Source organism: Poeciliopsis prolifica, unplaced genomic scaffold (genome assembly GCF_027474105.1).
Source record: "Poeciliopsis prolifica strain line A6 unplaced genomic scaffold, Auburn_PproV2 SCAFFOLD001, whole genome shotgun sequence".
NCBI lineage: Eukaryota > Metazoa > Chordata > Actinopteri > Cyprinodontiformes > Poeciliidae > Poeciliopsis > Poeciliopsis prolifica.
This window is the reverse complement of record NW_026562376.1, coordinates 17649154-17674324: the sequence shown is the minus strand read 5'-3', so window position 1 is coordinate 17674324 and position 25171 is coordinate 17649154. Positions and strand designations below refer to the sequence as shown.

Genomic DNA, 25171 nt, shown 5'->3' with positions numbered 1-25171 from the left:
TATTACTTTTAAGTAGTAATACTTAAAGGTGTGTTGACTTCAGTAAATTATTAGAATATTAGGTTGACATTGAGCAATAGCAGAGTGGATGTTGTAGATCAAATTCTTAATTTTAACTATTCAAGAGTATTCAAACGTCTTGGGTTAGTTATATAGTCTTAAGTAGTAAGGACTTATTCACATCCCTTGAGCCTTTTTGCATTTTGTTCTAAACCAACCACAAACTTCAGTGTATTTTATATGTGGGGCAATAATTTAAGAATAATCCTTAAAATGAAAAACCAAAAACTTACATCAGTGAATATTTGCGTCTTAAAATGAATGAAAAAGTTTTCATCTGCATCAACTGCCTCAAATTTGCACCATTCTTCACTTGTGAGCTTATTACAAAATCAATGTATAAATTCTTTTTTCCTTCCACTTCTGTATTATTCACTGGCCTATTTTGGTATATCGCTTAAAATCACATTAAAATGCATCAAAGTTCCTAGTTGTGATGTGAAAATGCTTAAAGGTGCATAATTACTTTTCCTAGGTAATGCAGTTCCAATAGACTCTTAAGTAGAAACAGCTTCAAGATATTAGGTCTCCAGTGGGCGGGGCGACGCTGAATTATGTATGATAAGGAGCACGAACACGGATCCAAACTGCATGTTAAAGTGCAAGCCTCGGCCTTCCTCAGCTGGACCGTTCTCTCCTGCCAAGTTCATAAATCTTGCATGTTTTTTTATGTTGTTTTTCAGATGGCCGGCAAAACAGGTGCTGTGACAAAGCATCGAAAGTCGTTATTTTACCGCGATGCCAGTGAAGCAGGTGGTTCGGAGAAGCCTGGGACCAGTGTATGTTTAAGTTTGGTTCAAGCTGGAAGATCTAATCAGGAATATGAGTTTGATGCCAGGTATTCATTCATTTTGCTTCCCAGCGAAAATACTAATTGAAAGTAGCCATTAGAAATTGGTTTTATATTGAGACTTTGTGTACAATCTGTGTGGCTGGTTTCTTTTTTTTTTTTTTTATTCTGTATGATTTAACATTAGTTTTAGACTGTTTTTCAGTGAAATGTGGCAGAAGCTACCACATTTCTTTGCACCCGTGGTAAAGATGAGTAAGAAAAAGCCTAAAAATGAATTTGTCATTTGACTCCCAACACTCGCACCGAGTAACTAATTGCATCTTGAGGTCGCCCAGTTTCCATAACAAATTGAGTCAAGATAAAGTTAGGAAAGAACTATTTTGTGTCCTACAATCACAAAAATAAACATGTTGAATTAAAAAAGCAATCTACTGGAGCTTTGGTTAGATGATAGGATGAAGCTTCATTTATTTTCTGTATTTTCAGGCTTTCTACACAAGATTTGCCAAGAGTGCAAATAATTCTGCCCGGCCGTTTAAGGATTTTTGTTTTATTTTGGTGTGTTGGTTTCAGTGTGTGTTTTCTTTTTCATTTCAACCAAAAGCCTCAGTCAGTCACAGTTCAATGAAAATCAGGTTTATTGCTCTCCATAACACCAACAGAGCTCCAATCGTACAGAGCTGCAGTGGCATAAAGCAAGGTGGAGAAGGGAAATTACAGCTTGAGCTGATGGTCCATTGGGCCCGGCAAAGTGGAGGCCCTCAGGCCAGCATACAAGTTGATCGACCAACCGCACATGAGGTTGGGGAAAGCCCTATAAGTGACATATCGGACGATGAAGAAGGCGACAGGTATATATGCAGGACGCCACTTTCCTACATCTGTCTGTGCCACTGATCTATTTGGTGTTATTAACCCGAACGCTAGTTATTGGAAACAAATCTCCCTCTCCAAAACTTGTGGTTGATAGGTCAACAGAGTATAAAATTGTTAACTAGGGCTGCAACAGACAATTATTTTAGTAAATGAATTTCAATTGGGTGATTCTAAAAATATGCCACTTGAGGAATTCTGGGTAGAACATGTTTACAGACAAAGGTATTTGTTTTTATCTTAAATGCAAAGTGTATTAATTTTTTGTACCGTTTTCGCTTAATTACTCCCATGAATATGTTGGGGGTTTTTTTCCAGCATATTCCCCTTTTTTGAGTTTCTGTACTCCAGTTAACGATTAATCGATTACTAAATCAGTTGACAATTACTTCAATTAATTGATTAATTCAGATTAATTGGTTCTTCCAGTCCTACAATTTTGAATTCTACAGAGTAATTGTTTTTTCTTTATTCTACTTAACAATGATTTGAATACTAAATTAGTTGCCAATTATTTCAGTAGTCGATTAATCACAAGTCGATTAATCGTTTCAGCCCTACTGTTAGCATAGGATGCGGTAAAAGTATTTGCAGCCTTCAACTTTTCTTCTGTTTTTGCTTTGGTTATTTGTTTTCAGCTCACCACCCAACTTCAAAAGTCAAAGATAACCTGAGTAAATGCAAAGTTATGTTTTCATTTAGTTAATCAGGTTTGATATGAACAATTGATCCCTAAACTGAGTAAGTGATTGAGCCCACTCCAGGCAGCAACAACTGCCTTGAAAAAGGTTCAGTAACTTGCACAATATCTGGCAGACAATCGTGAAGGACAATGGCGTTGTCGTTGATTTAAAGCTTCCTAAAGTTCTATGAATAGCTAAGAAAAACAAAGCTTCCAAATGCTTTCAGAAGTTGTTGCAACTAAGAATGATACAGTCAGTTTCAGAGGCAATTGTCACCATAGGAACCAAGAGGGTTCGGATAACGTTTTTCCCTTTAGGATTAAAGTGATGATTAGAAAACTGCGTTTTACATTTACTCAGGTTGTCTTTCTTTAAGTTGGGAGGGTTTAAGTTGTGATAAAAAAAACATAGAGGGGGCTTCTTCTAACATTTCATCTCTTTAATTACACTGCAGAAAATAGACAAATATCCACAATATGCAACATAATACTTCTAACACTTCCAAAACATATCTCATTTTCAGTTCTTTATTGCTTTTATAAGTCGTTAAAATGTCAAATTTGCTTTTATCAACCAAATCAGAAATGCCTTACATTACAGGAAAAGCTTGCAATTGCTGTCTCAACATAGTATTTTCACTATGTTCATGCAAATCTTTAGAATTACTTTTTTTTGTTTTTTTGTTTTTGTGTTTGTGCGGCTCAGGTCTACGACTACAGATCAACGGAAAAGCAAGGTACAAACAACCAGATTGACTACATAACTAAGTGTTGGATTTGAAACAAATAGGGGAATAATTTCATCATCATTTTTTTATTTCCAGGTCCAGAGTCTTGAAGACATAAGCATGCCTGACGATCTAGAAGAACTCAGCCAGTCGTCCGACACAGACGATGCGGACTCGCAAATTTCAGGCTACCGTAATGCAGCCTCCTTCATGCAGAAGCTGGAGTCATTCTCTTTGGGTAATAAGCTTGCGCAATGCATGAAGAGTTATTTACTTTCCTTACTTTTTGTTGCAAAAAAAACAAATGGACAATCTAATTTTGTAGATAGACACAGACAGATGGACTGGTTGGCATCCATGGTGAAGCTCTGTCTAAAAATAAGTGTGTTCTTTTATCGGAGCAGAATTGAACTGAAAAATGTAGATATCAAATTTGAACACTTTTATTATCTGTTAATGACACTGTTTTTAACTAATTCACATGTGGCACAAATTCTAGCAGTCATTTTAATGGATGTATGTAAAACCTTTTTAATTACATTTGAGCTTATTTGAAATCAACAGCTTTCTTTTAGCTGTTCACTGTTCACTAAACTGGATCATTGGGATCAGTTTGGTGGCCTGTAAACGAAAAACGGACATGGTTCATCTCTTGGTCCAAAACATACGGCCAAATCAACGAGCAAAGGGTTCACCGGACACTGAGTTGACCTTCTGTATTTCATCCCCCAGATCCCACGACTATGACAAAGATACAGAACATCTTCCACGAGTACGAGCGTTCCATTGAAAAAATGCGAAGTCGCCATGGCTATCTGTCAGAGAAGGTGAACCAGCTGGAAGCGGAAAGAATGTCGCTGAAGAGCTTACTGGAGGAAGTCAGAGACGCTAAGGCCCTTCTGGAGCGCAACCAGCTGGAAATACAGACTGACCTCACAAACATCAAGTGAGAATTTTTTTGTTGTTGTTGATTTTTGGGCCAACTTTCCTCTGAACTTTTCTTTTTTTTTTTTTACACATTTATTTACTTGATCTCTTTGTGTTGCACTTGGTGTGAAGATTTCAACTGAAACAAGAGCAGGAGAATCGCCAGAATGCCTCCATGATGTACGACTCCACCAAAGACAAGCTGAAGCGGGTGGAGGAGCAGCATTTGTTTGAGGTTGAGGACAAGCAGAAGGTGGAGCTGACACTGAGGAACGTGGAGCTGGAGATGAGAACGCTCGCCAGCAACTTGAAACAGGCACTTTGTTTTTATCTGCCCAACACGGCGACTGTTTATTAAGATTTTGTTTTCTGCTAGAAATGGAGATGTGTGTTATCGATTAATAAGTTAATCTGAAGTTGATCGATTCTATCAATCCACTTTCGATTAATTGGTAAGCAGCCATTTTCTTTTTTTTTATATCAAAAGGGACGACCATCTATATTTTTTATGCTGAATAGAAAGAAAATATGTCTTTATATTTCTATAACTTTTGTGTCAGTAGTGTTAAATACTGACTGAAAAATCTGTGGAAATTGCAGAATTTTTTTATCTGATTAATTGTCAGCATAATAAATACGATAATTGATCACTGAAATAATTGTTAGTTGCAACCCTTTTGCGTCCCTTGTTAAATACACGTTGCCTATTGTTAATTACTGACTGAAAAATCAGCAAAAATTGCCAGGGTTTTTATTCGATTAACTGATTAATCGTCACCATATTCGATCACGAAAATAATCGCTAGCTGCATCCCTATTTGCTTGCTCTTTGCTTGCAGGTGTGTGTATGTGATTCTAACGCCTGTGTGTGATATGTTTAACGCTCAGCTAGAAGAAGAGCAACATGAGACTCAGAAGTTGCTGGCTCAGGAACGCACCTCCCGGGCCCTGCAGGAAAATCTGCTCAACAATCACCTCCGAAAGCAGAAGGAGATAGAGGCGGAGAACAGGAAAAGCATCACCAGAAGCAATGAGGTGATTCTCTAAATTTCAATCCGATCTTCTCAGGATTGTTTATTTAATTTTTTTCCCCCCCAATACTGTTATTTGTTTTGCTTTTTTAGTCACACAATCCAGACCGACTTACGGTGATGTTTTGATGTTTTTGTTGTGATGTGTTAGGCTTTGTCTCAGCTCACCGAGGCCGGCGACAGGGAAAGAGAGCTGCTTCGTCAGAATAGTTCTCTTCAGGAGCAGCTGGCCACGTTAAAGGCAGACTTCGAACATTCCCAGGCAGACATCAAACTCAAAGAGACCACCCTCGAGGAGGAGAAGGAGGCCCTCAAGGAACAACTCGAGGACATTCGTCAAGACCTCCAGCACAGCAATGAAACCGTGACCCAGACCGTGTTCACTTGCAACAACCAGCTGGCGGCCCTGAAGGCTGAGTTGGTGAAAACCACGAGCCAGCTGGAACACGAACGACACGCCCGCGAGGCGCTGGAGACCGAGGCCGAGTCGACTCGGTCTCGCTTGGCCGCAGCCGTGAAGGAGGTCGAACTTCGCCTGGCGTCTCACGCAGAGACAGAGAAAGTTCTGCTCAGAGAGAAGGAAGAACACCAGAGACAGAAAGACCGACTCGCACGTGAGTGGAGAAGTCCTCCGGTCTGTACATACAACTTTGCAGAGCTGCAGCTAACAGTTACTTTAGTCATCAATTATTCTGTCGATTAATAGGATAAAATGAAATTGGCACTTTCTGGTTACATATTTACAAAGAGCGACTGTTTTATATCTTACATGTAAATTGTATTTAATTTTTTGTTCAGTTTTGGCTTAATTACTGCTGTGAATATCTTGTTCTTTCAGTAAATAACCTTTTTGAGTCTGTATTCTCCAGTTAACATTAATCACTAACTGGAACACCAGAGAATTTTTCCTGGAGGAAAAATTAGTGAACATGTTTTTTACTTAATTGATTAATAATGGTTTTTCAATTGCTACATTAGTTGATCAATTATTATTAATCGACTAATTCACTCCTGAAATAAGAGTTCTTTCAATTAATCAATCAATCACAATTAATTGATTGCGTCAGCCCCACAATTTCTACTCTTGCTTTTTATTTACTTGCCTGCAGTGTGCATTTTACAATGACTCTTTAGTCTGGTTTTCCTCCTAATGCAATCCACATCTCTTCTCTCTGAGAAGATGGTAAATAGATAAGCAATTTTATCACTTATATATATTTTTTTAGACGAAATAACCATTCAGCGCGAGGCAGTCAGCAACCTGAAACAGAAGCTGGCCAAGGCCGACGCTAATACAAACACCATGGAGAACGACATGCAGCGGGTCTCTGCGCAGCTGACGGAGAAGAATCTGCTGCTGGACGCCCTGCTGAAAGAGAAGGACTATGGCATGGCACGTGCCAAGGAGCTCGAAACGACTCTGCAAGCAGAGAAGGAGCTGTCCAGTCGCAGCATAGCACGCCAAGAAGCAGCGGAAGAACGCCTCGCCCATGCCCAAAGCGAGACCGTGTTGCTCCGGCAGCACCTGGAAGAGGCCCAGAACCAAGCCGCCGCAAAGGAGCGCGCCATGACCGAAGCCCAGGAGCGCTTCAGCGACATGCTGACCAAGCTGCGCGCTGACTGTGAACAAAGAGTTCACCTGGTCGAGGAGAGGAATAAGGAGCTCGCCAGCAAGGCTGCTGAACTTCGTGATCTGAACATCAAGTTAGAGGAAGAGAAGAATCAACGAGAAGTGAGACTGAGGCTGCGTAGCCTGACTAAAAGTTCTTCAGAACATCTCATATTCCCTCCTGTAGGCCTGCTGAGATGCTTCTTTATATCTGCTTTCGTTTCTTTCTGCACAGAACACTGTAAGGCAGCTGCAGCAGGAGCTGGCCGACTCTCTTAAGAAGTTATCGATGTGTGAAGCTTCCCTGGAGGTCCTCACACGCTATCGCAACGACCTGGAGGAAGAGAAAGCTCGGCTTGTCAAAGACGTCGAAAGACTCAGAGAAAAGGTGACTGCAGGACGCAGCTCTCTTCTCTGAAGCGTGATTTATTACGAGACGATCGGTTAATAAATCTTCTGCTGGAATATGATAAACTGCAATCACTAAGTTGAAGTTTATTATGAGATCAGGGTCTGGCAAATGTTAAAACTGGTTGAAATTTTTTTTTTTTTTTCACATCTTACGGCAGTGCCAATACTACGTTTTAAGTAATAGGCAAAACATGTTTTTTCAAGTTTTGTTTAAAAAAACACACTCAACATCTAAGTGCAACATATATTTCTATTTAGCTCACTTGAGTCAAGAGTTCAGAGAAAAACATTTTACTGAAATTGTCAATTACAGCAACATTGAAATTATAGTCAGTTTCTGGCCTGTCCTGCTACCAGTTGTGAAGTGAACCCCCAGACCAGTTTTAGGACTAATTTAGCCTCCAGCTGGTGTTTTTTTTCTCAGTTTTGCCCTGTGTTTAGCTTTAAACTAGATTTTCCTCTGCATGATACCACCATCACCATATTTCACCATTGGAGTAGTTTATTTCATGGGGCCGTTTTGGGTTTTTGAAAGTGCATTTCAGCTTTGGTTTTCTTTCCTCCCACCCATCATATTTGCAAAAGATTTTGGAAACCAAGTCCGATTTCTTTTTTGTTCTACTGAAGAATTAATTACTTCCATTTGGTAAGTCGTCACAACAACAATCATAGTTTTACATTAAGATGTAACAAGAACTTCAAGAAGATTTTTACGACTCTGTTTATGACATATTGAGTTGATCAGAAGATTAATAGCTCTGATATTAATCCTCTGTATACACTTTACATAAACCATGAAGTACACTTTTTATCTTAGCTCTTGAGTGTTTTGTTTTGTCTGTATCACTTAGCTTGAAGAAACCGAAGAGAAGTACCTCCAGGCAGAGCGACACATCAACAGTACGAAAGTCAGAATTGACAGAATGGAAAAGGAACTTAGCAGTACCATCCATAAACTCCAAGAGGCGGTGGCTTCCGTCGTGGCCTCTGAGATCACCACCAAACAGTTGGAGGAAGCAATGCAAAAGTAAGTGCAAACACACGGCTTCAACACAAGCGCTGATTCATAGCAATCCTTAGTATTTATTCTTAGAGAACTGCGCATTTGCAGTTTTGACATAAAGTCTACAAACCATGTGATTAGATACTATGTGCAGATTTTCTTCTATAATGTTATGGCTGGAACTAACGATTATTCTGATGATTAATCGATTAATATGTTTTGTTTAAAAAGCACATTCTACAAGTTTTTAAGCCTTTTTTGTACATTAGAAATATATTAAGATAATTATTTTTTTTCAAATAACAAAATGTTTTATTACCTAAAATGTAGCAACATAGCATTCCTGCAGTAAATCTGAACCTGTTGAAGCTAAAACTAAAACACTTTGAGAATTTCTGCTAAAATATATTTAAAAAGAAGGTTGGTTTTTTTCTGAAATGTAAACTGCATATATTTTTTTGTACTTTTGGCTTTATTACAGCTGAATATGTTGGTTTTTCACCAAATGCCTATTTTTTGAGGCAGCTTTATATATATATATATATATATATATATATATATATATATATATATATATATATATATATATATATATATATATATATATATAAAATGAGGCCTGATTAATAGAGAATGTTAATGTCGCCCAGCCTGGAGGTCGAGAACGCCAAACTGGAAGGTACTACGAAGCAGCAGGCTGATAAAATTGAGGCTCTTCAGAAAAGTGCTGAGGAAGCCGTCGTGGTGAGTAACTTCTTCACCTGCTCACACACGGTTTCAATGCTCCACGTCTCTTGACAGCTAAAAGCTGTCATGCAATTCTGTTCAATCAACTGTCTGAGTTTATGCATTTAAGTCAGTTTTAAACTTAAAGGGCATACAATCTTTTTTCAGCTAGCTGACTGCTCACCTGGAGGCGGGGTCAGTATTGTGACTGTAGGCGTAGTTGCTTTATGTGGGGTTCTTCCTCTTTGTACACTGATTCATTTAATCGTTTTTTATTTTTAACTAGAGATAAAATGATTCTCTCAATGAAGTAAAATATAACATGCTTTTAGTGTCAGAACTCCAAGCATATGTGGGAATAAATATCCTGGTGATGGAGAAATGTCTTTCATCTCCCAGTTTTTTTATTTATTTATTTTTTTTTATCTTTTGTCTGTGGTGTCTTTCTTTCAGTTGTGAATGTATTCCTGATTAATGCATGTCACTTCCTTTAGTTTGCTTTCAACTTTCTAAAATCCTAATTTGACTTTTTTGCAGCAGCAGTAGCAGAAACACAAAGACTATTTAATTTTTTTGTTTTGTTTTGTTTTGTTTTTAAATCATGTTTTTTCTTTAGGTCCGTGCACATTTGGAGGAGTTGGTATCAAACCTCCAAGGCCAGAAGATTTCTTTGGAAGAACAGCTGAATAAAGAGGTGGGTGGCTTGTGCTGTTAGTTCTTCATAAGTTTCAGTTTATTGGTATTCATAAATAATGAAAATGAAAAAGAAAGTTCAGGACCAACAAAATGACTAAAAATAAATTCTCATCCTAATTCCTTAGTTGATGTCATAGGTTTACATACACTCAATTGTAGAGGCTGACATTATTTTTATTTGACTTTTTTTTTAATTTTATTGGATTTTCTGATCAACCCACTATAAAGCAATAACCTTTAAGTAGCTTTAGCATTCTCAGCAGACTTCAGTATAGGGAACTTGCTCTAGTGTAGCAGGGAGCAATTGGGACGTGAGCAAACTCGTGCATGAGCTTTAAAGGTTTAAGGTTTATTTTCAAAATGATTTAAAATTAGCGACATCCATGCCTACAAGTCTGAGCAGGACTTTGAGCTTGTGTGTTTTTCTTCTACAGTTGCACAAACAGAGCATGCTGTCTAACACCATGCAAGACTCTCAGGTCCTGTGGGAGGAAGAGACAAAGAACCGCTCAAAGTTAGGACTGCGCATGACAGAACTTGAAAGAGAAAAAGCAGAGCTTATAAACCAGGTTTTCACACTGATAATAATCTATGCATGATATGATGGTTAAGTGTCACTCAGTTGAGGTGAAAAGGGTCACTGAGTTGTTCATTCTGGTGTAGATGGAGACGGAAAAGAAGAAAGCCAAGAAAATCGCAGAGCAAAAGAAAGCGGTTGACACTCGCCTCGATCAAGAGATGAAGAGAAACACGGATCTTCAAAAAGAAATGCACAGGTGACTTTTAAACTCTTTGGATTCTCATTGGGCGGTGGGTCATCCTGCTGTTTAGAGCCACCTCGGATCCACTAGAACCAACTTCTTGGCTTTGTGGTCCACCAGTGTCTGTATCCTTTTTAAGTCTCCATTCAGTTATTTTGTACATTCAATCAGCCTAGTCTTTGCAAGTTTAGGATATTTTACTTGATGCGTTAGATATTCACTCTGTACGTTTATTTTTAAGGCAACGAACTTTATTAAAAAGTGCAAAGAAGAAGCTGCAGGGTCAAGAGTCTTATTCGTCTATGAAGAGCCCTCACAGGCGACCGAGTCAGGCTGATGGGTGGATGAAGGACAAGGTTTGTGGGTCTGATGCTGGCTTCAACGCAACCCAATGCACTGCTTATACATTACATTTTTGTTTATGGATTCAAAAAAATCAAAGACCATTTGACTGTTTTTCTTTGACTCAGTTCACACCAGGATTCTAGACCTGGGTTCTGAGGTATTCAGCAAATTAGCAGAAGCTATCGCTATTATTTCACGCAAAAATATTAGCTCTGTTATCGCTAAAGCGCGAAACATAAAGAATTAGTGGACGCTAACACTAAACTGCTAACAAAAAAAAGATAGTGGAAGCTAATTCTAAACGCAGAACATGAACAGAAGCTAACGCTAAACTACTAAGCAGAAAAACACAAGAAGCTAACACTAAACTAATGAGCACAAAAAAAAAATTGTGGAAGCTATTTTCCACACGAGACTCGCAAACAGCCAAATCCTCTGTTTCTTATTGTACGACATATCATCATTTTGAAGTTGCATGAACAGGATGACCAAAGTCAAACATGTACAATGTGTAATATTTATGGAAAAATTGGCTTGAAAGGCACAAAAACAGCCATCATCCTGAAGTGGCTAATGGGACATAGGCCAAACATGTGACATGAGGGGTGAGCAGGTTAATTTTTATGCTTGTATCCACAGTCAAAATATTTTTACAGCAATATGCTGCCCTAAAGACAAGTGGTTTGCCCCGAATTTTAAATGAACACCTGGGCAGTGCATCGCCTACAATCTCCCCTTGCTTCTTGGTCTTCAAACATCCCCTCTGTCTTCAGGTGGAGGATCTGCAGGCAGCGCTGGAGAAGGAAAAAGCTCGTCGCTACCAGCTGGAGCAGATCAACGAGGAGCTTCAGGACCAGTTGGCCTCCCTGACAGGCGTGGGCAGACACCACGGCGAGCTGGAGAGAAACAAAAAGCACCTGGAGAGCGAGTTGCTGGAGCTGAGGCGCCAATTGGACAGCGCCCAGCCCGACCAGAGCGTGCTGGATCAGTACCGACGTGAAGCAGAGGAAAAAGCCCACCAGGAGGTGCAGCAGAAACTTGAGCAGGTCAACCTCTTCCTACAGGTAAAGAGCTGAGAAAAATCCCAACAGAGAGGCAATCAATTCACAACAGCAGGAGACTGACGTCGCACTGTGATACCAGTGGGATTAACTACGATCTGTGTGTCTCTCAGTCCCAGGCGGCGTCTCAGGAAGCGCTAGATGAGATCAAAGCCGCCAACGAGGCCAACCTGCGCTCCCAGCTGGAACAGAAGATCCGGGAGCTGGAAGGGGAGCTGAGCCGAGCCCGCACCATCCATCAGGAGGCAGTCAGCCAAAAAGAGTCCACGCGCTCAGAGCTGGAGCGCTACCGACACCTCTACAACGAAGAGATGCGTCTGCGGATGTCCTTAGCTGCCAAACTGGAGAGGTTAAAATGCTTATCAAAGAAGACTGTTTTGCTTTGTAAAAATAATTAAAACAAAAAAATGAGTTTGGTAAACTGGTAAACGCTTGTTAGCAAATCTTGAGCTGCTAAAAAGATGGTAGTGATTAGCTTTTTCTTGTTTCCCATGAACAGGGCCAACACCCGCCTCTCCGAAGCCAACTCCAAGTTGCTGAGTGAGCGCAGCAGGAGTCTTATGATGGGAAACATTACAAGCGGGAGCCTGATGGGACCTTCTCTGGACATGAGTGCCTTGGCTACGCCAGCCACCCCCGGGACCTCAATGGGGGCCCTCAATAGGAACACGAGCGTGGGATATTCCCTGCCCAGTACTGAGTCAGACGGACAGAACCAAAGGGTGGAGGACTACCTGGCTAAGGTCTGCCCAGTCCTTCATCTCTCACTCACTTATAGAGATTAAAGAGGAAATCTGTGTTCTTGTATATTCCTGATTTCATTTCTTAAGAACGAGTTTATGTAACTGCGGAGATGTTGGTGATAAATAGTGACATCTCTGTAGTTTCACCTCATAGTCAGAGACGTGTGTTCGACGAGTTACATCAGCTCACCCAACAAACACTTTAGGCTCTGTAGACTTTTTTGTTTGTTTGTTTGTTTCTTCCTCCTGTTTATTATTTCTGCCTTTTCACTATTACCTCTAACTTGTCTTGTATTTCTCACTCTTTTAGCTTCTAGCTCAAAAGTCTTTTTCTCACTTCTCCTCTCTTCAGCCAGACTCATAACCAGGTGTGTTGCTGCTTTCAGCTGAGTGTCTGACTGGTTGCTGTTTCTTTGCGTTGCTCGTGGCTTCAGTGGAGAAAGAGCTGCCAGACAAAGCAACAAAAAATTCACATATTTTGCGCTTCTTTTTGAAATACAGTATAACTGGTTGCAAATTTATGCATACCCCTTGAATTTTCTTACATTTTTGCAATGTTACAGCCTCAAGCCTCAGTGAAGTTTTTTGTGATTACAGTTTATTTTGTAGACAAAGTTGCATTTTATAGTGAAGCGGAGAGAAAAATAAGCAAGGTTTTTTAAATTAGAGCTGAATGATTTAATTGTGATAATTGATACTTGGAAATATTGTCAACTAATTTAGTAACTGATTCATTGTTAAATTGATCACTGAGAAACCCCCCCCCCAACATATTCAGGGAAATAATTAAGCCAAAGCTGTCCAACAATATCTACACTTTCCATTAAGGATAAAAAAAAAAAAAACTTACAAATATGTTTTACCCGGAACTCTTGAAGTAGCATGGTTTTATAGTTTTAGCCTCACCTGGTTCAAATTCTAAGAAGAAGTCTCCTATCAGGAGATATTTTTAAATCACTATGCTTTTTAAATGTCATGCCTCTAACTAATACTTTCAGCAAATATCTTTAGGCAAAGTTAATAATCCACATTAAGGAAGATAAAAATATCCACTCACTCCTCGGTAGTCTCGGGTTGTAGACTCCAAACAGAAATCGGAGAAGCCACCGAGAGGCCCATTGTAACTCTGGAGGAGCTGCAGAGATCCACAGATTGTTGTTCACTCCACAAAACTATCCTTAAGAAAAACAGATTAGGATCTAGTTAGGCGAGACGAAACTGAATTATTTGGTTTACGATCTTGTTTGTCACGTGGAATCTCAGTTTAAAACTTTGCGGTTTGTGGTTGTAACACGGCAAAAACGTACAAAAACTGAGCAGCAGAGAAAACCTTTGCAGAGCGCTGTGCCTTAATCAACTGAGGTTTACCTGTACAACAGAGGAAGCAACAATAACTTTGAGGAAAGCTGCTCAGCCTGAAGCTTTTATCACCCCGGAGGCTTGCAGAAAAACCCCCAGTGGTTGACAAGTACTGGGTTTCTTTTTTCAATTTGTTTGCCCCATCTTATTTCTGCCAGCCCCTGGAGAGCATGTTGTCAATATATTTCTGTTTTTTATCCACAATAGAGGCTCAGGTGTTCAGTGTCAGTGGCTATCGACGGTTTCACTGGTCTTCATGGGAGTCGGTCTCATTGTGTTGCAGTCGTTCAAACATGAAAAGCCATACTAAGGTTTAAACTAAAAAAAAACAAAACATAACTACATCACCAATTAATCTTTTTAATTTAACGTCTTGTGAATATTTTAGGCTTAATTTGGTAAAGGCACCTCTGTTCTGCCTGTACAGTTTAAACAACACAAGGTGGCGCTCCTTTGTTGGCTTTGAAAGGCAGCTGGAGGCCACTGTTACTATTTTTCTCTCTTCTTTTACTTTCTGCCCCTTTTTATCAGCAACTTTAGCGCTAAAATGTTCCCACTCAAGAATCGATTTAGTTTGGTTCTGTCTCAGGCATAAACAGTTTGTCATTCAGTATAAGGTTATTCTGAATCTTCCAAAGTAGTATTTGAATTGACCCTGAACATTGAGATCATAAGTGGTACAGCCATTGGTCACAGAATCAGGTACAGAACAGCTTTTATCTTAAAACTTTTTTGCATGGAAACATGGTTCTGATTTGCTTTCAAAGGTTTGCTGGAACGAACTCTGAAGTTTTCAAGTGCCAGTGTATCTTCAAGAGACAAGTTATTATTAAGCAACTTAATGCAAAAAAAATTATAAAATGTACACAAATTTTGTTATAGGAAAACAAATTAGGCCTGGATTAAGCTACATCCTTGCCAAAAAAAACAAAATCATTAATTCACTGAACACAAAATGCTTGTATATTCATGCCCAGCCAGTAGGTGGTGATAATGTTCATATTATCACATTATAAACATCAAAGGAATACAAAGAAAGATTAATCTGAGCCTTGATGGTCGATTCTCCTAAATAATTATTTTGATCATTTCCTCTCAACAACAAACTCTTTCAGCAGCTAAAAATAGAAGAAAGCTTATTTAAAAGATAAAATCTGTCAAAACTATAAAGTGGCAGGTATTTACTAAGTAGGTTATGGTGTCAAATATAAACCACAAACTCTGTTTGTGTCTGCATTCATCTTGGTATTCTTGCTGCGAAAAGGTAAATACACAATAACAATCTCTTTCAATGGACTGCAGTTTGAACTGCATTAGTACACAGTTTTAAGGACCTAAAACATGACAGGTTCATTGGGGCGGGGGATTTGTAAATACTCACCTCTGCCATTTTCCATCCTGACAGCAAACATTCCCCCAGAGGGTTTAGCTCTGAGACTGCACCGTAAAAAAGGAAGTGGATCTAAATGCGGTGCTTGTCCATTGTTCATGTTGTTGGTTTGTGGTTCGGTAGCAGTGTAGGTCTACAGTCTTCCACTGACAGCATTCTGAAGCTTGTTTGTTGCTACCGTTTGACCAAGCAGCAGTCCAGCTCTTTTTCTCCTTAGTTCAGGTAAGATGCTTCTACAGTTGTCATTGGTCCTACAGCTGCATAACAACAAATCTCACAGTTGAATAACGGCAGGAACTCGCATGTAATGGATACAACTGGCTCGTGAGCACATATTGGCACAATTTGACATTTCGGAAATAAATTAGCATGATAAAACGTCAATTTCTGGCGGGGGGATAAACAGTTTCGGTGCTATGGTGAGGTGGGCTTTTTTTCTGTTTGGCCGTATCGAAATTAATGTATTTGACTAAAATGCAGAGAAAACACTGAATCAACAACCGTTGGCGCAAACCAATGGAAGAAGACAACAGGAAGTAGTTAGAGGATCGTGGCGCTGCATGTTTTTTAACGTCTCACCGCGTGAGCAAACTTATTTACGTGTGATTTTAATTGCGTTTTTTATTTCATGGAAACACCGCAATTCTCGTAATTTTGTCTTTCCGGCATACAGTCAGCAGCCGTTAAGTGGACACAGCATAACAATACGGCATTAAAACTGTACATGCTTATTAAATCGTTATGTAATGTTCTAGTACCTGGAAGGAAGGATTTTTGAGCTTTTATTAGCTGCAAGCCATAAATTGATAGAATTCAATCATTTATTTCTATTTTTTTTTTTTTCAGTTCAAGAAATCTACTAATATGTATCAAGTTTCACTTTTTGAACTGAAACACTGAAAAAAATCTGCGGATTGATTTTAGTGTTACCTTAGCAAACATAAAAGGCCCAAATGTGAAAGCCCTGTTTTAAAGTTTGAATAAAGCAGTGGTATAGTGGGACTGGTGTAAATTAAATTCTTATCTAGATCATTTTCATAATACAAACATAACTGGACAAGCCAGAAATTTAATTTATGCACTCCCCTATTATCCCCACACAGAAAAAGGCATATTAGTTTGTACTGGTCGCCATCTGAGGAAGGTTAATTTATTCAGATTTTACGTAAAAATTATTGATACAAATTTGTTTTTCAACCATGGAGGAGCTTTTTGTACACCACAACTTTCAGATATGTGAAAATTTGGCATGACCTTCTGTGTTTCACGTAAAAAAAAACAGATTTTCTCCAGCTTTTTCCCCCTCTGGTGTGTTTTCTACAGTGGTGTTTCTGCTGGTAAACGTCTCCTCAGTGTCTCTTCTCTTCACCCACATTTCACACCCGCATTTTGTTTTTGTTCACCTGAGACGCTGCTGTGTTTTCCCCAGATGCAGAGAGAGCTGGACAAAAACATATCGAAAGAACTGAGACACGGTAAGTGCAGCTCCTCCTCCTCCTCCATCTTTAAGCGTGCGGGAAGGAGCATCGGCAGGTGTTAACCGTGGGCCCTCTCTCAGCCACAGCGGAGCTGGACGCCGCCTCGGCCCGCCTGTCTCCTGTGGGCTCCGCCTCCAGAGTGGAGCTGGACCCCCTCAGCTGGGCCACGCAGCAGTATTTGGAGGTGCTGAAGAAGAACCGTAGGATCTGAACACACGTTTCTGCCAGCCACCGGAAAACTAAAGCCAAGACCAAGAAACTAACGCTTTTTTTTTTTCTTAAGTCTTCTTGTCATGAAATAAACTTGACCGCACGTTGCACTTACCTCCCCTTGACCCCTCACGGAGTGAGGGACGGACGAGACTCTGAACTAAAGACGACCTCAGAAGTATTTGTCTTGCCGGCTGAAACTAGTTTTGATTTGTGAATTTTTGGTGTTTTGGAATTACCGCTTTTAAGTATTTGTATTTATCATCATTTTTGCCAATTTATGACATTTGGTACATGCCATCCAATGGTGCAATATCTGTGGTAGTACTGATATAGAGTTGTGTCGCTCTCGGTTTATTTGTTCTTTTATGTAATGAACAGTATATACTTGAACATGACGAGCTGGAATGAGGTCCGGCTATAAAAACAGGGTGACCATGGTTTTACATTTCAGCTTATTGTTGGTTTGATGAAAGGGACAGTCGGTTTATATTTTGTTCCATTATTATTTTTTGTTGTTTTATATTATCTTAAAATACTGTAAAATAAAAATACAAATACATAAATATACAGAAAGGTTTTCAAAGTAACGTTTCATTCACTGCAACAACAGTGGAATCAAAAGTTTGTACTCTGCATATATTAGTATCTAAAACTGAACAAATGAAAAGCTATATGGAGCATCCAGGAAGGATTTGTTGTCAACATTTTCTACCTAAATACAGCAAATGTTTTAATGTAATCTATTCCAATATGGGTTTCCCTTGACTCATATTTACAGTGAAGGAGAAGACATAAAATGGACAGCAAATCCATCTGAAAAATGATCCGAGCTGCTCAGATTTTACAGCAAAGCATTCCCAAACCGTGACACATAGAGTGTGCATCCTTAAAATGTCTTAAATTTGTTATTCTGAAATTAAGGCATTAAAATGTCTTAAATTCACTGAAAATGTGTATGTTGGCTTTAAATGCGTCTTAAATTTAGTTTCTTATTCTGGTGGGACTGTTCATTTCGTTCCTCGGGAACTAGCTGCTCATATACTGTTGCTAGCTGCCCCTTTTTCCCTTGTGAGTAGTTTTAATAGTTTTTGTGTTTCTCTTTATTTTTATTATTATTTTTGGTTGCTTTTGTACCAAAATAATACTTTTGGTTTTGGTTGCTTTTGTACGCTCCTTCTGCGTACTTTCCGCTATTTTCACCGTTCAACTTTTATACCATTCAGCTTGCTATGCTAATGCCGGCTACATCTTTTGGTGTTCATAGCTAAAAGAATGCATGGAATGGCATGCATACTTTTGACAATATTCAGTTTTTTATGAATTTTTCATCCCCATAGAAATAAATGGAAAAAGAGGAAGAGCTCACCCTGCTGGTAGAGTTGAGAATTAGGCATACGCTGCCTTTTAAGGTTTATCCGCTTTATGCTACTTCTACTGCTGTTCCAACACCAGCGCAACAGGACTAGCTCCCTCCTGTGGCAGAGTTGAGAATGACAATATCTACTGTTATTTGGGTTTTAACGTTAGCTTTAGCTTTTAAGTCTAAGTCACTGTGTAGGTCAACATGCAGGCCGCAGCCAAGAAGCTGCTAGCATTACTTTTTTTAGCCAGCTTTGTTTAAGTTCAGCTTTTACATGGGTTCTACACAAACATCACATGTATTTTTTTTTAATTAATTTAAAAAAATGCTAAAGACGACTTGAATAGGAAACATTTAAGGATATCTATTGGGGGAAAGCATAAGATTGTCTTCAGCCGCTGTTTAAACGAACCCAGACATTTTAGAACAACGCGTGAAGAGTCCCGGGTTGGTGTCGTTCAGATGAGACTCGACTCTCCGTCGAGCCTTGACGCGCCGCCATCTTCAACCCCAACTCTCATTAGCTGTGTTTTGATGTTCTCTAAACCCCCCACCAGCCCCTCTCCTCTGCTCTCCTATCCTCTGCTCTCCTCCTCCTCCCACGCGAAGCCTGATGATATATGAAACAATTTTCCTCCCATTAAGACGAGGCGCCGTGTTTTATGACTCGCCCCCCTCCGGCTCGCGCGTCTCTCCGGGCTTTGATATTCAAATCTCGTTACGTTTATTTTTGTTTCCTTTGTAGCAGATGGGCACATCTGACAGACTGACTATCAGGTGTTTTTATTACCACTTTCACCCATTATTATTATTATTATTATTTATTTATTTTATTATTTTTTTTTATGCAGACGCGCATATAAACCCTGCTTTGATTGAAGAGGTTACAGCCGCCGTCACGAGGATTTGGAGGCAGATAGAAAGAATCAGAATAAAGAGGAGCTTGTTTTATGTTTTTTATTTATTTATTCATTTTTGATAAAAAAGCAGACAGCTCGGGTTGCAAGCAGTCTAGTCTCCATTGGGTCCAGCAAGATGTCCGTTTGGAACCTCAGTGATGTCACGAGGTTGTCACAACAGCATCATTTAGGCTATTGTTAGATTGCAGCCATCATTTAAAAAATAAAAAATCTGTTTTCGTGTATATATATTGAGTTGATCACAAATGGGTCAGATGCGCGTAAAGTTGCATTCACTGACCTCATGCAGAAGGCCTGTCGCTTTAACTCAAAAGGCAATACAAGATCACAGGTTTGACTCCTTCCTTTTTTCTTTTCTTTTATTTATTTATCTATTATTATTATTATTTCACAGCTAAAGAACAGGACAAACACAAAACCTGTCGTCTCTCGCTTTAATCCCTCGTCGCGCGTGTCAAACAAGGCGCTTTTAAACATGAAGGAGACGCTTATTGTCTCCAGATCTCTGCGGGATCTGACGAGCCTCATCGGGAAGCTGCGACAGCGAAAGACGCGCCGCCAGCAGCCAAAAATAAACCTCTAAGTGGCCGATGAAGACGACGCTGTCAAAGCCTGCGCGGTGGAGCAAAGAGGCCCGTTTAAATCACGTCAGAGCAAGCGGATCAGATTTAGGCGTCTCCGTGGCCCACAATGCATCTGTGTCATTTAGAGGGTGGCGGACGAGCGGCGTGAGATAATCGCTCAGGTTTGTTCCACTTGTCAGCCTGGATTTGTTCTGACCTGCAGCTACTGCAGAAACACTGCAGACATAACCCGTGTAAACCGTCCTATTGATAATCGAGTACTCTTGTCCACTGTTTGGACGATTAATCGAATATCAGCAGGTGCGCTATTAACCACTTGAGCCTTTTTATTTGTACAATATTTGAAATACATTAAAACATAGAACAAATAAAAGTAATTTGATTGCTTTAAAAAAAACAAACAATAAAACTCTTCACTGCTTAAAATGCGACAAGAGCATGGAGCGAAGCCAAGAAATAAAACTGCTAATGACGTTAAAAGCTCATCCCTCTCTGCTCAACATCAACATGGCGCAGTACTCATTTATTGGCTATGGCTTTTGGATCAATGGGTCAATAATTGAAAAGCTAAAAGTGCTTAATAAGACATATTTTGCTTTGCTGTAGAGAATTTGATCCGAGTGACGCTAAAATGTTGCCACTTAAGTCATTCTGAGTAGAATGGAAGCTGTTTTTTGTTTGTACAATTTTACCCAGTTGCTCCCAAATGTTATTTTTTTTTTTTTTTTTTTTTGCAAATGAACATTTTTTTAGTTTGATTAGTCGAATTAGCAATTAATCAACAGTTAGATTAACTCATGATTATTTCAGCAAACGATTAATCACGATTAATCTCTCAGCTCCAGTAATTCCTTCCACTTTCGGTTCTGGATCAGACAAAAAGACTTTCCACCGGTCAGCGGGTCAGTTCAGACATGTCTGCCGTCCCGCCCGGGGGCTCAGCTGCGGTGGCAGATCTCGCAGCAGTCCAAGCAGAACTCCAGGAACTCGACGGGCTCACAGCAGGACTCGAACAGCACCGAGTGGCAGTGGGCGGGGCATCCCAGCTCTTCGCCGGGCGCGTCACGGGCTGCCTGGCAGCAGCGGGCGCAGAGGCAGCAGGAGGCGCAGAGGCAGCAGGAGGAGCAGGCCTCCACCAGGCCCAGCAGCACCACCGAGAACTGGCACCACAGGCACGCCAGCAGCAGCCCAAAGCACGAGTCTGCAGGCGACACGACACCAGGATCAAGACGACTTGAGTGATGTTCCATAAAAGGCTCTTTTTGTTATTTTTTTTATTTATTTATGTGTGTGTGTGTGTGTGTGTGTGTGTGTGTGTGTGTGTGTGTGTGTGTGTGTGTGTGTGTGTGTGTGTGTGTTCTCAAAAACAGGGGGATTAGCGACTCTATTAACCCAAATTAATCTCCCGCATTTGTTTGTTTGCGGTGTCAAGCGAAACTTCAAAGAGGAAAATCTTGTGTTTACTTAATCACAGCTTTGTTCAGTCCTCCAGGGAAAATGAAGACAGAAAAACCCACAGAGGCTTTCAGGGCTAAAAAAAACAAACAAACAAAAAAACAATCAAGAGGAAGCTGTCACATGATAATTGCTCTGCTGCCCAAATTAGGCGCAGACCAAATTGCATACGTTGACCTCGTCTGTGTGCTGCGGTGTTTGTTTTGGGTTCCTCCTGTATTCTTTTATTTCATTTTATTTATTTATTTATTTGTTTTCATCTCTGCGAGGACAAATGAGAGCGAGCTGCTGCAAATCCAGCTGTTTCATCCTGTTTACTGAAGGAAGCCAAAGGAAAAGAGAAAAGAAAAGAAAGGAAGGTGTCAGAATTCCCTGCGGAGTGGGGCTCAACATCTCCCTGCTTATCCCGCTGATTTATACACACCCCAGATATCACTCGTGCTGATGGACGTGTGCAGATGAAAGGGAGGCGCCGCGTGTCGCTCCAGAATTGATTTGATGCGGCGCTTCACAGAGACGGCAGCGTGAACCCGCCGCCAGACAAGCGGGAGACGGAAGGGAAGCAAACGGACTCCGTGTTCCGGGAAACTTTCTGTCCGGAAAGTTTCTGCGTTTGGTTGAAACACGACCGAACGAACAAGACGGGCCCGACTTTGAAGAGTTTACCGCAGGGCTCACAGAATAAATCAGTCATTCTGTTTCACATTTTCGGCAGCTGGGAATGTTTGGTGTTTTTTTACCGGGATGTTTACGTGACAGACCGGCGGGAAGCAGAACAGTGGGACGTGTTTATGGTGTGTGCGGTCTCAAAGTTTGACCCGAGGGAAGCGGAACAGCCCAAACACAGCCTCATCAGATCAGACAGAATTGGTGTCAAACGTTTGTGCAGCAAAAAAGTTTTGTTGGTGCCGATGTCATTTTAAAGATATTAAGAAATGTCTCCAGAGGTCATGAAAGGTCAACCAGCCTCACTATTGTCTTCACATCAGATAAAACTGGTGTCAATCAACTCCACTGTGTTTGTGCAGCAAAAGGTTTTGTTTGTGCTAATTTGACTTTGAAGATAATTCTGATTTAGCAAAAATGTGTGGAGGGGGCTGGTTGACCTTTATTTGATAATTAATTGACAGGGATGTGAATGAGAGAAGGGGGAAGACATGCAGCAAAGGTTGCCAGGCTGGGAATCAAACCTGCGACAGCCATGCTGAGGACTGAGGCCTCCATATGTGGGTTGTCTGTAACCTGCACCACCACAGCACACACGACCTTTTGATCTTTAAACCTTCATTAATATCTTCAAAGCCAAAAAACAAAAAACTATTTGGTGGTCAAACATTTGACATCAATTCTGTGATTTGAAGAAGGTGTGTGTGTGTGTGTGTGTGTGTGTGTGTGTGTGTGTGTGTGTGTGTGTGTAGGTGTTGTGTGTGTGTGTGTGTAGGTGTTGTGTGTGTGTAGGTGTTGTGGGTGTGTGCGTGTGTGCGTGTGTAGGTGTTGTGTGTGTGTGTGTGTGTAGGTGTTGTGTGTGTGTGTGTAGGTGTTGTGTGTGTGTGTGTGTAGGTGTTGTGTGTGTGTGTGCGTGTGTGTAGGTGTTTGTGTGTGTGTGTGTGTGTAGGTGTGTGTGTGTGTGTGTGTAGGTGTTGTGTGGGTGCGTGTGTGTGTGTGTAGGGGGTGTGTGGGTGCGTGTGTGTGTGTGGGGCGGCGACTCCCCTCAGGTCAAGGAACAAGCTGTGTCATGCATCCATTACCAGACCCCTTTGTTATTAAACTCAGGTGGATTTAAGTGGCTACTTTGACTAGGCCGTTCAAGTAGACGAGTATAGATGAGTCTGTCCATATCTTCTCCAGTTTCATTCAACCTCTAAATTCTTATTAGTAATTTAACATTTTATTTTTAATGTATATCTGTTTAAACGGGACATGCGGTTTGCCTGCAGATCCAGGAGCCGGTGGGTCGGGTCCGGGTCCACTTCTCTTGCTCCTGCTCCTGTTGCCGCGTACTGACGTCGCCGAGCCCTGCGGCCGGCTCTGGGTTTGCGAGGCAGCTTCGGCTCTGCTCTGCGGGACGGGGAGGCCGCATCGGGGACACGTCGGCCTCTGAAGGTGACGGCGAGGCGTCTCCGACACGCAGCGGGCCCCTGAGGCCTCCGTCAGGCGGGCTGGAGCCGGCAGAGGCTGGGCTGAGCCACACAGACAGACAGACAGACAGACAGACAGACATGGGTCATGTGGCAACAAGAGGAGACTGACACACTCTTCTTTTATTAGCTTGTCTTGAAGAAGACCATACTTCTTCTTCTGTGATACTAAAGACACTTTGTGAAAGTGAAAGTATTGGGTCTGCAGTCACGAGAACACAAACAAGAAGAAGATGAAGGATTGTGAACACTTTTTTTAGTGACCTGGTCTCACCTGACAGTTATTTTGTAATCTGCTGTTTCCTAACAACAACAACTCAAAGTGGGTAAATGTTCAGCCGGGCCGTGGCGACTGTGAGGATAATCAGCGTAATCGGTCCAAACGCAAATGCAGCAATTTCATCTAAAACCATGACTGCTTTCTCATTTGTTGTCCAAAGCAGAAACAACAACAAAACTTAACAAACATCTTACGTTTTCTTCTCAGCAGATGTTCAACTTTAAGAAACCATAACGAGCAGCGTGGCAGTGTGAACCTTTTCCACTGCGGCGCCTCAGTTTCCATGTGCTGCCCATGAGCTCAGCGCTCGAGGTATTTCCTCCGCGAATGGGGGTCGCCCCCTCAAAGGAAATCCTCGGCTGAAGGCTCAGTCAGCTGAGAGGCCGGATCGTATCTGCACTCATGTTGGAGATGAAGCTCGGCCAAAGAGGGAGCATGTTCACCACAAAAAGTCTCAAAACGTCGTCCTCAAAATGCCTCTGCTCTCCTTCACCGAAGAGATCTACGGAAAGCTGGGATGAATTTCATGTTTGTATTTTATAGATTTTCACAGAAAGAGGATAATAGATTTATTTATTTTTTCTTTCAGGGAGGGGAAAAGGGGAAATTTGCCACTTTGTTTTCTAAAAAGAATAAAGTTCCTCCAAACTTTCAATCAATCAATAATGAAAGCACATTGTATTGCTTCGCAGTTGATATTTGCTGTGAAAAAAAACTAGTTTTTCACGAGTTGTTAAGTCTTTTCGGTCGAATGTTTTTGATAAAAATAATGACAGATTTAACTGATTCACACAGAACGTAACCAATTTTTATTTTTAATTGACTTCATGAGTTATTTTTTATATATATTTGTACATTTGGTATTCTTTACCCTCCATACCGGACTATTTTTAATTTAACAATATAGATGGAAGAGTTCATACGTTACTGTCATAAATTAGATTTTAAAAGGCCCAAAATATAAGACGAGACGGTAAATTTTATATAGCAAAACACAAGTTAAATATCTATTTGTACACATAAAAAAATGTTAGAATCCTTTTAACCAAATAAAGGTGCTGATAGATGAAAACTATAATTAAATGTCTCCATTGTTACATTACATTTTTACTAAATCAAAATCCCCAAAAATGACAAAATCACAGCTGGCACAAAATCTATTAAACATAACCTGATTCAGATTCAGCTTAAAACATTTATTCTGAAAAACAAACAAAAAGTGGACTTTTGTTTTAACGACCTGCCTAACTTGATGCACATTAAACCACAGACGGTTCAGTGAATTCACATTAAAACCAAACCAACATGTCTGCCACTGAAAGGCGGTCGTCCTTCAGAACCAGCACGTTTCTGCACCTATGAAACCCACAGATCACACGGCCCGTTTTCACTCGCGTCAGGTTAGACCACCGGCACTTGCCTTCAGTCGGCCTCTTTTCCACGGACGCGTCTTCTCCCGGCGGCATGTCGGACCGGCATGCTTCTCGCGCCGCCGCTGCAGGACCTTCTCCGGCCTTTTGTCTGGAAAGGGTCAGGAAGCCCCCA

The 25171-nt window shown here is 40.7% G+C and overlaps 2 protein-coding genes across 4 annotated transcripts in view; one reads left to right on the top strand and one right to left on the bottom strand.

The window, feature by feature from the left end:
- The window catches only part of si:ch211-272n13.3 (ankyrin repeat domain-containing protein 26), a 32509-nt gene extending 14677 nt beyond the window's left edge, over positions 1-17832 (top strand). For all 3 annotated transcript variants that reach the window (XM_055022434.1, XM_055022363.1, XM_055022512.1), the window contains 21 exons: positions 744-898; positions 1516-1704; positions 3115-3145; positions 3233-3374; positions 3869-4082; positions 4196-4379; positions 4952-5098; positions 5246-5708; positions 6321-6826; positions 6939-7091; positions 7966-8141; positions 8768-8861; positions 9460-9537; positions 9974-10108; positions 10203-10315; positions 10542-10656; positions 11419-11709; positions 11820-12055; positions 12206-12449; positions 16628-16673; positions 16757-17832. In XM_055022434.1, coding sequence (XP_054878409.1) covers positions 744-898; positions 1516-1704; positions 3115-3145; positions 3233-3374; positions 3869-4082; positions 4196-4379; positions 4952-5098; positions 5246-5708; positions 6321-6826; positions 6939-7091; positions 7966-8141; positions 8768-8861; positions 9460-9537; positions 9974-10108; positions 10203-10315; positions 10542-10656; positions 11419-11709; positions 11820-12055; positions 12206-12449; positions 16628-16673; positions 16757-16887 — 3843 coding nt within the window. In that variant the 3' untranslated portion in view covers positions 16888-17832. The remainder of the gene's footprint in view (positions 1-743; positions 899-1515; positions 1705-3114; positions 3146-3232; positions 3375-3868; positions 4083-4195; positions 4380-4951; positions 5099-5245; positions 5709-6320; positions 6827-6938; positions 7092-7965; positions 8142-8767; positions 8862-9459; positions 9538-9973; positions 10109-10202; positions 10316-10541; positions 10657-11418; positions 11710-11819; positions 12056-12205; positions 12450-16627; positions 16674-16756) is intronic.
- A 2222-nt stretch (positions 17833-20054) lies between these two features.
- Positions 20055-25092, bottom strand: LOC129364684 (uncharacterized). Its single transcript, XM_055037495.1, has 3 exons — positions 24928-25092; positions 23140-23548; positions 20055-20954 (listed from the first exon to the last, which is right to left on the bottom strand). The coding sequence occupies exons 1-3, from the start codon at positions 25090-25092 to the stop codon at positions 20692-20694; spliced, it is 837 nt and encodes a 278-aa protein (XP_054893470.1). The 3' UTR covers positions 20055-20691.
- Positions 25093-25171: the final 79 nt, after the last annotated feature.

What these genes read in the sequence shown, in the direction of transcription:
- LOC129364684 (XM_055037495.1), bottom strand. Translation starts at nt 25,092, where the DNA reads ATGCCGCCGGGAGAAGACGCGTCCGTGGAAAAGAGGCCGACTGAAGGC. An exon ending in TTTCAGTGGCAGACATGTTG is followed by an intron (nt 23,549 to 24,927) that starts GTTTGGTTTTAA and finishes TCGTGACTGCAG; the next exon opens with ACCCAATACTTTCACTTTCA. An exon ending in ACCGGCTCCTGGATCTGCAG is followed by an intron (nt 20,955 to 23,139) that starts GCAAACCGCATG and finishes TGTCGCCTGCAG; the next exon opens with ACTCGTGCTTTGGGCTGCTG.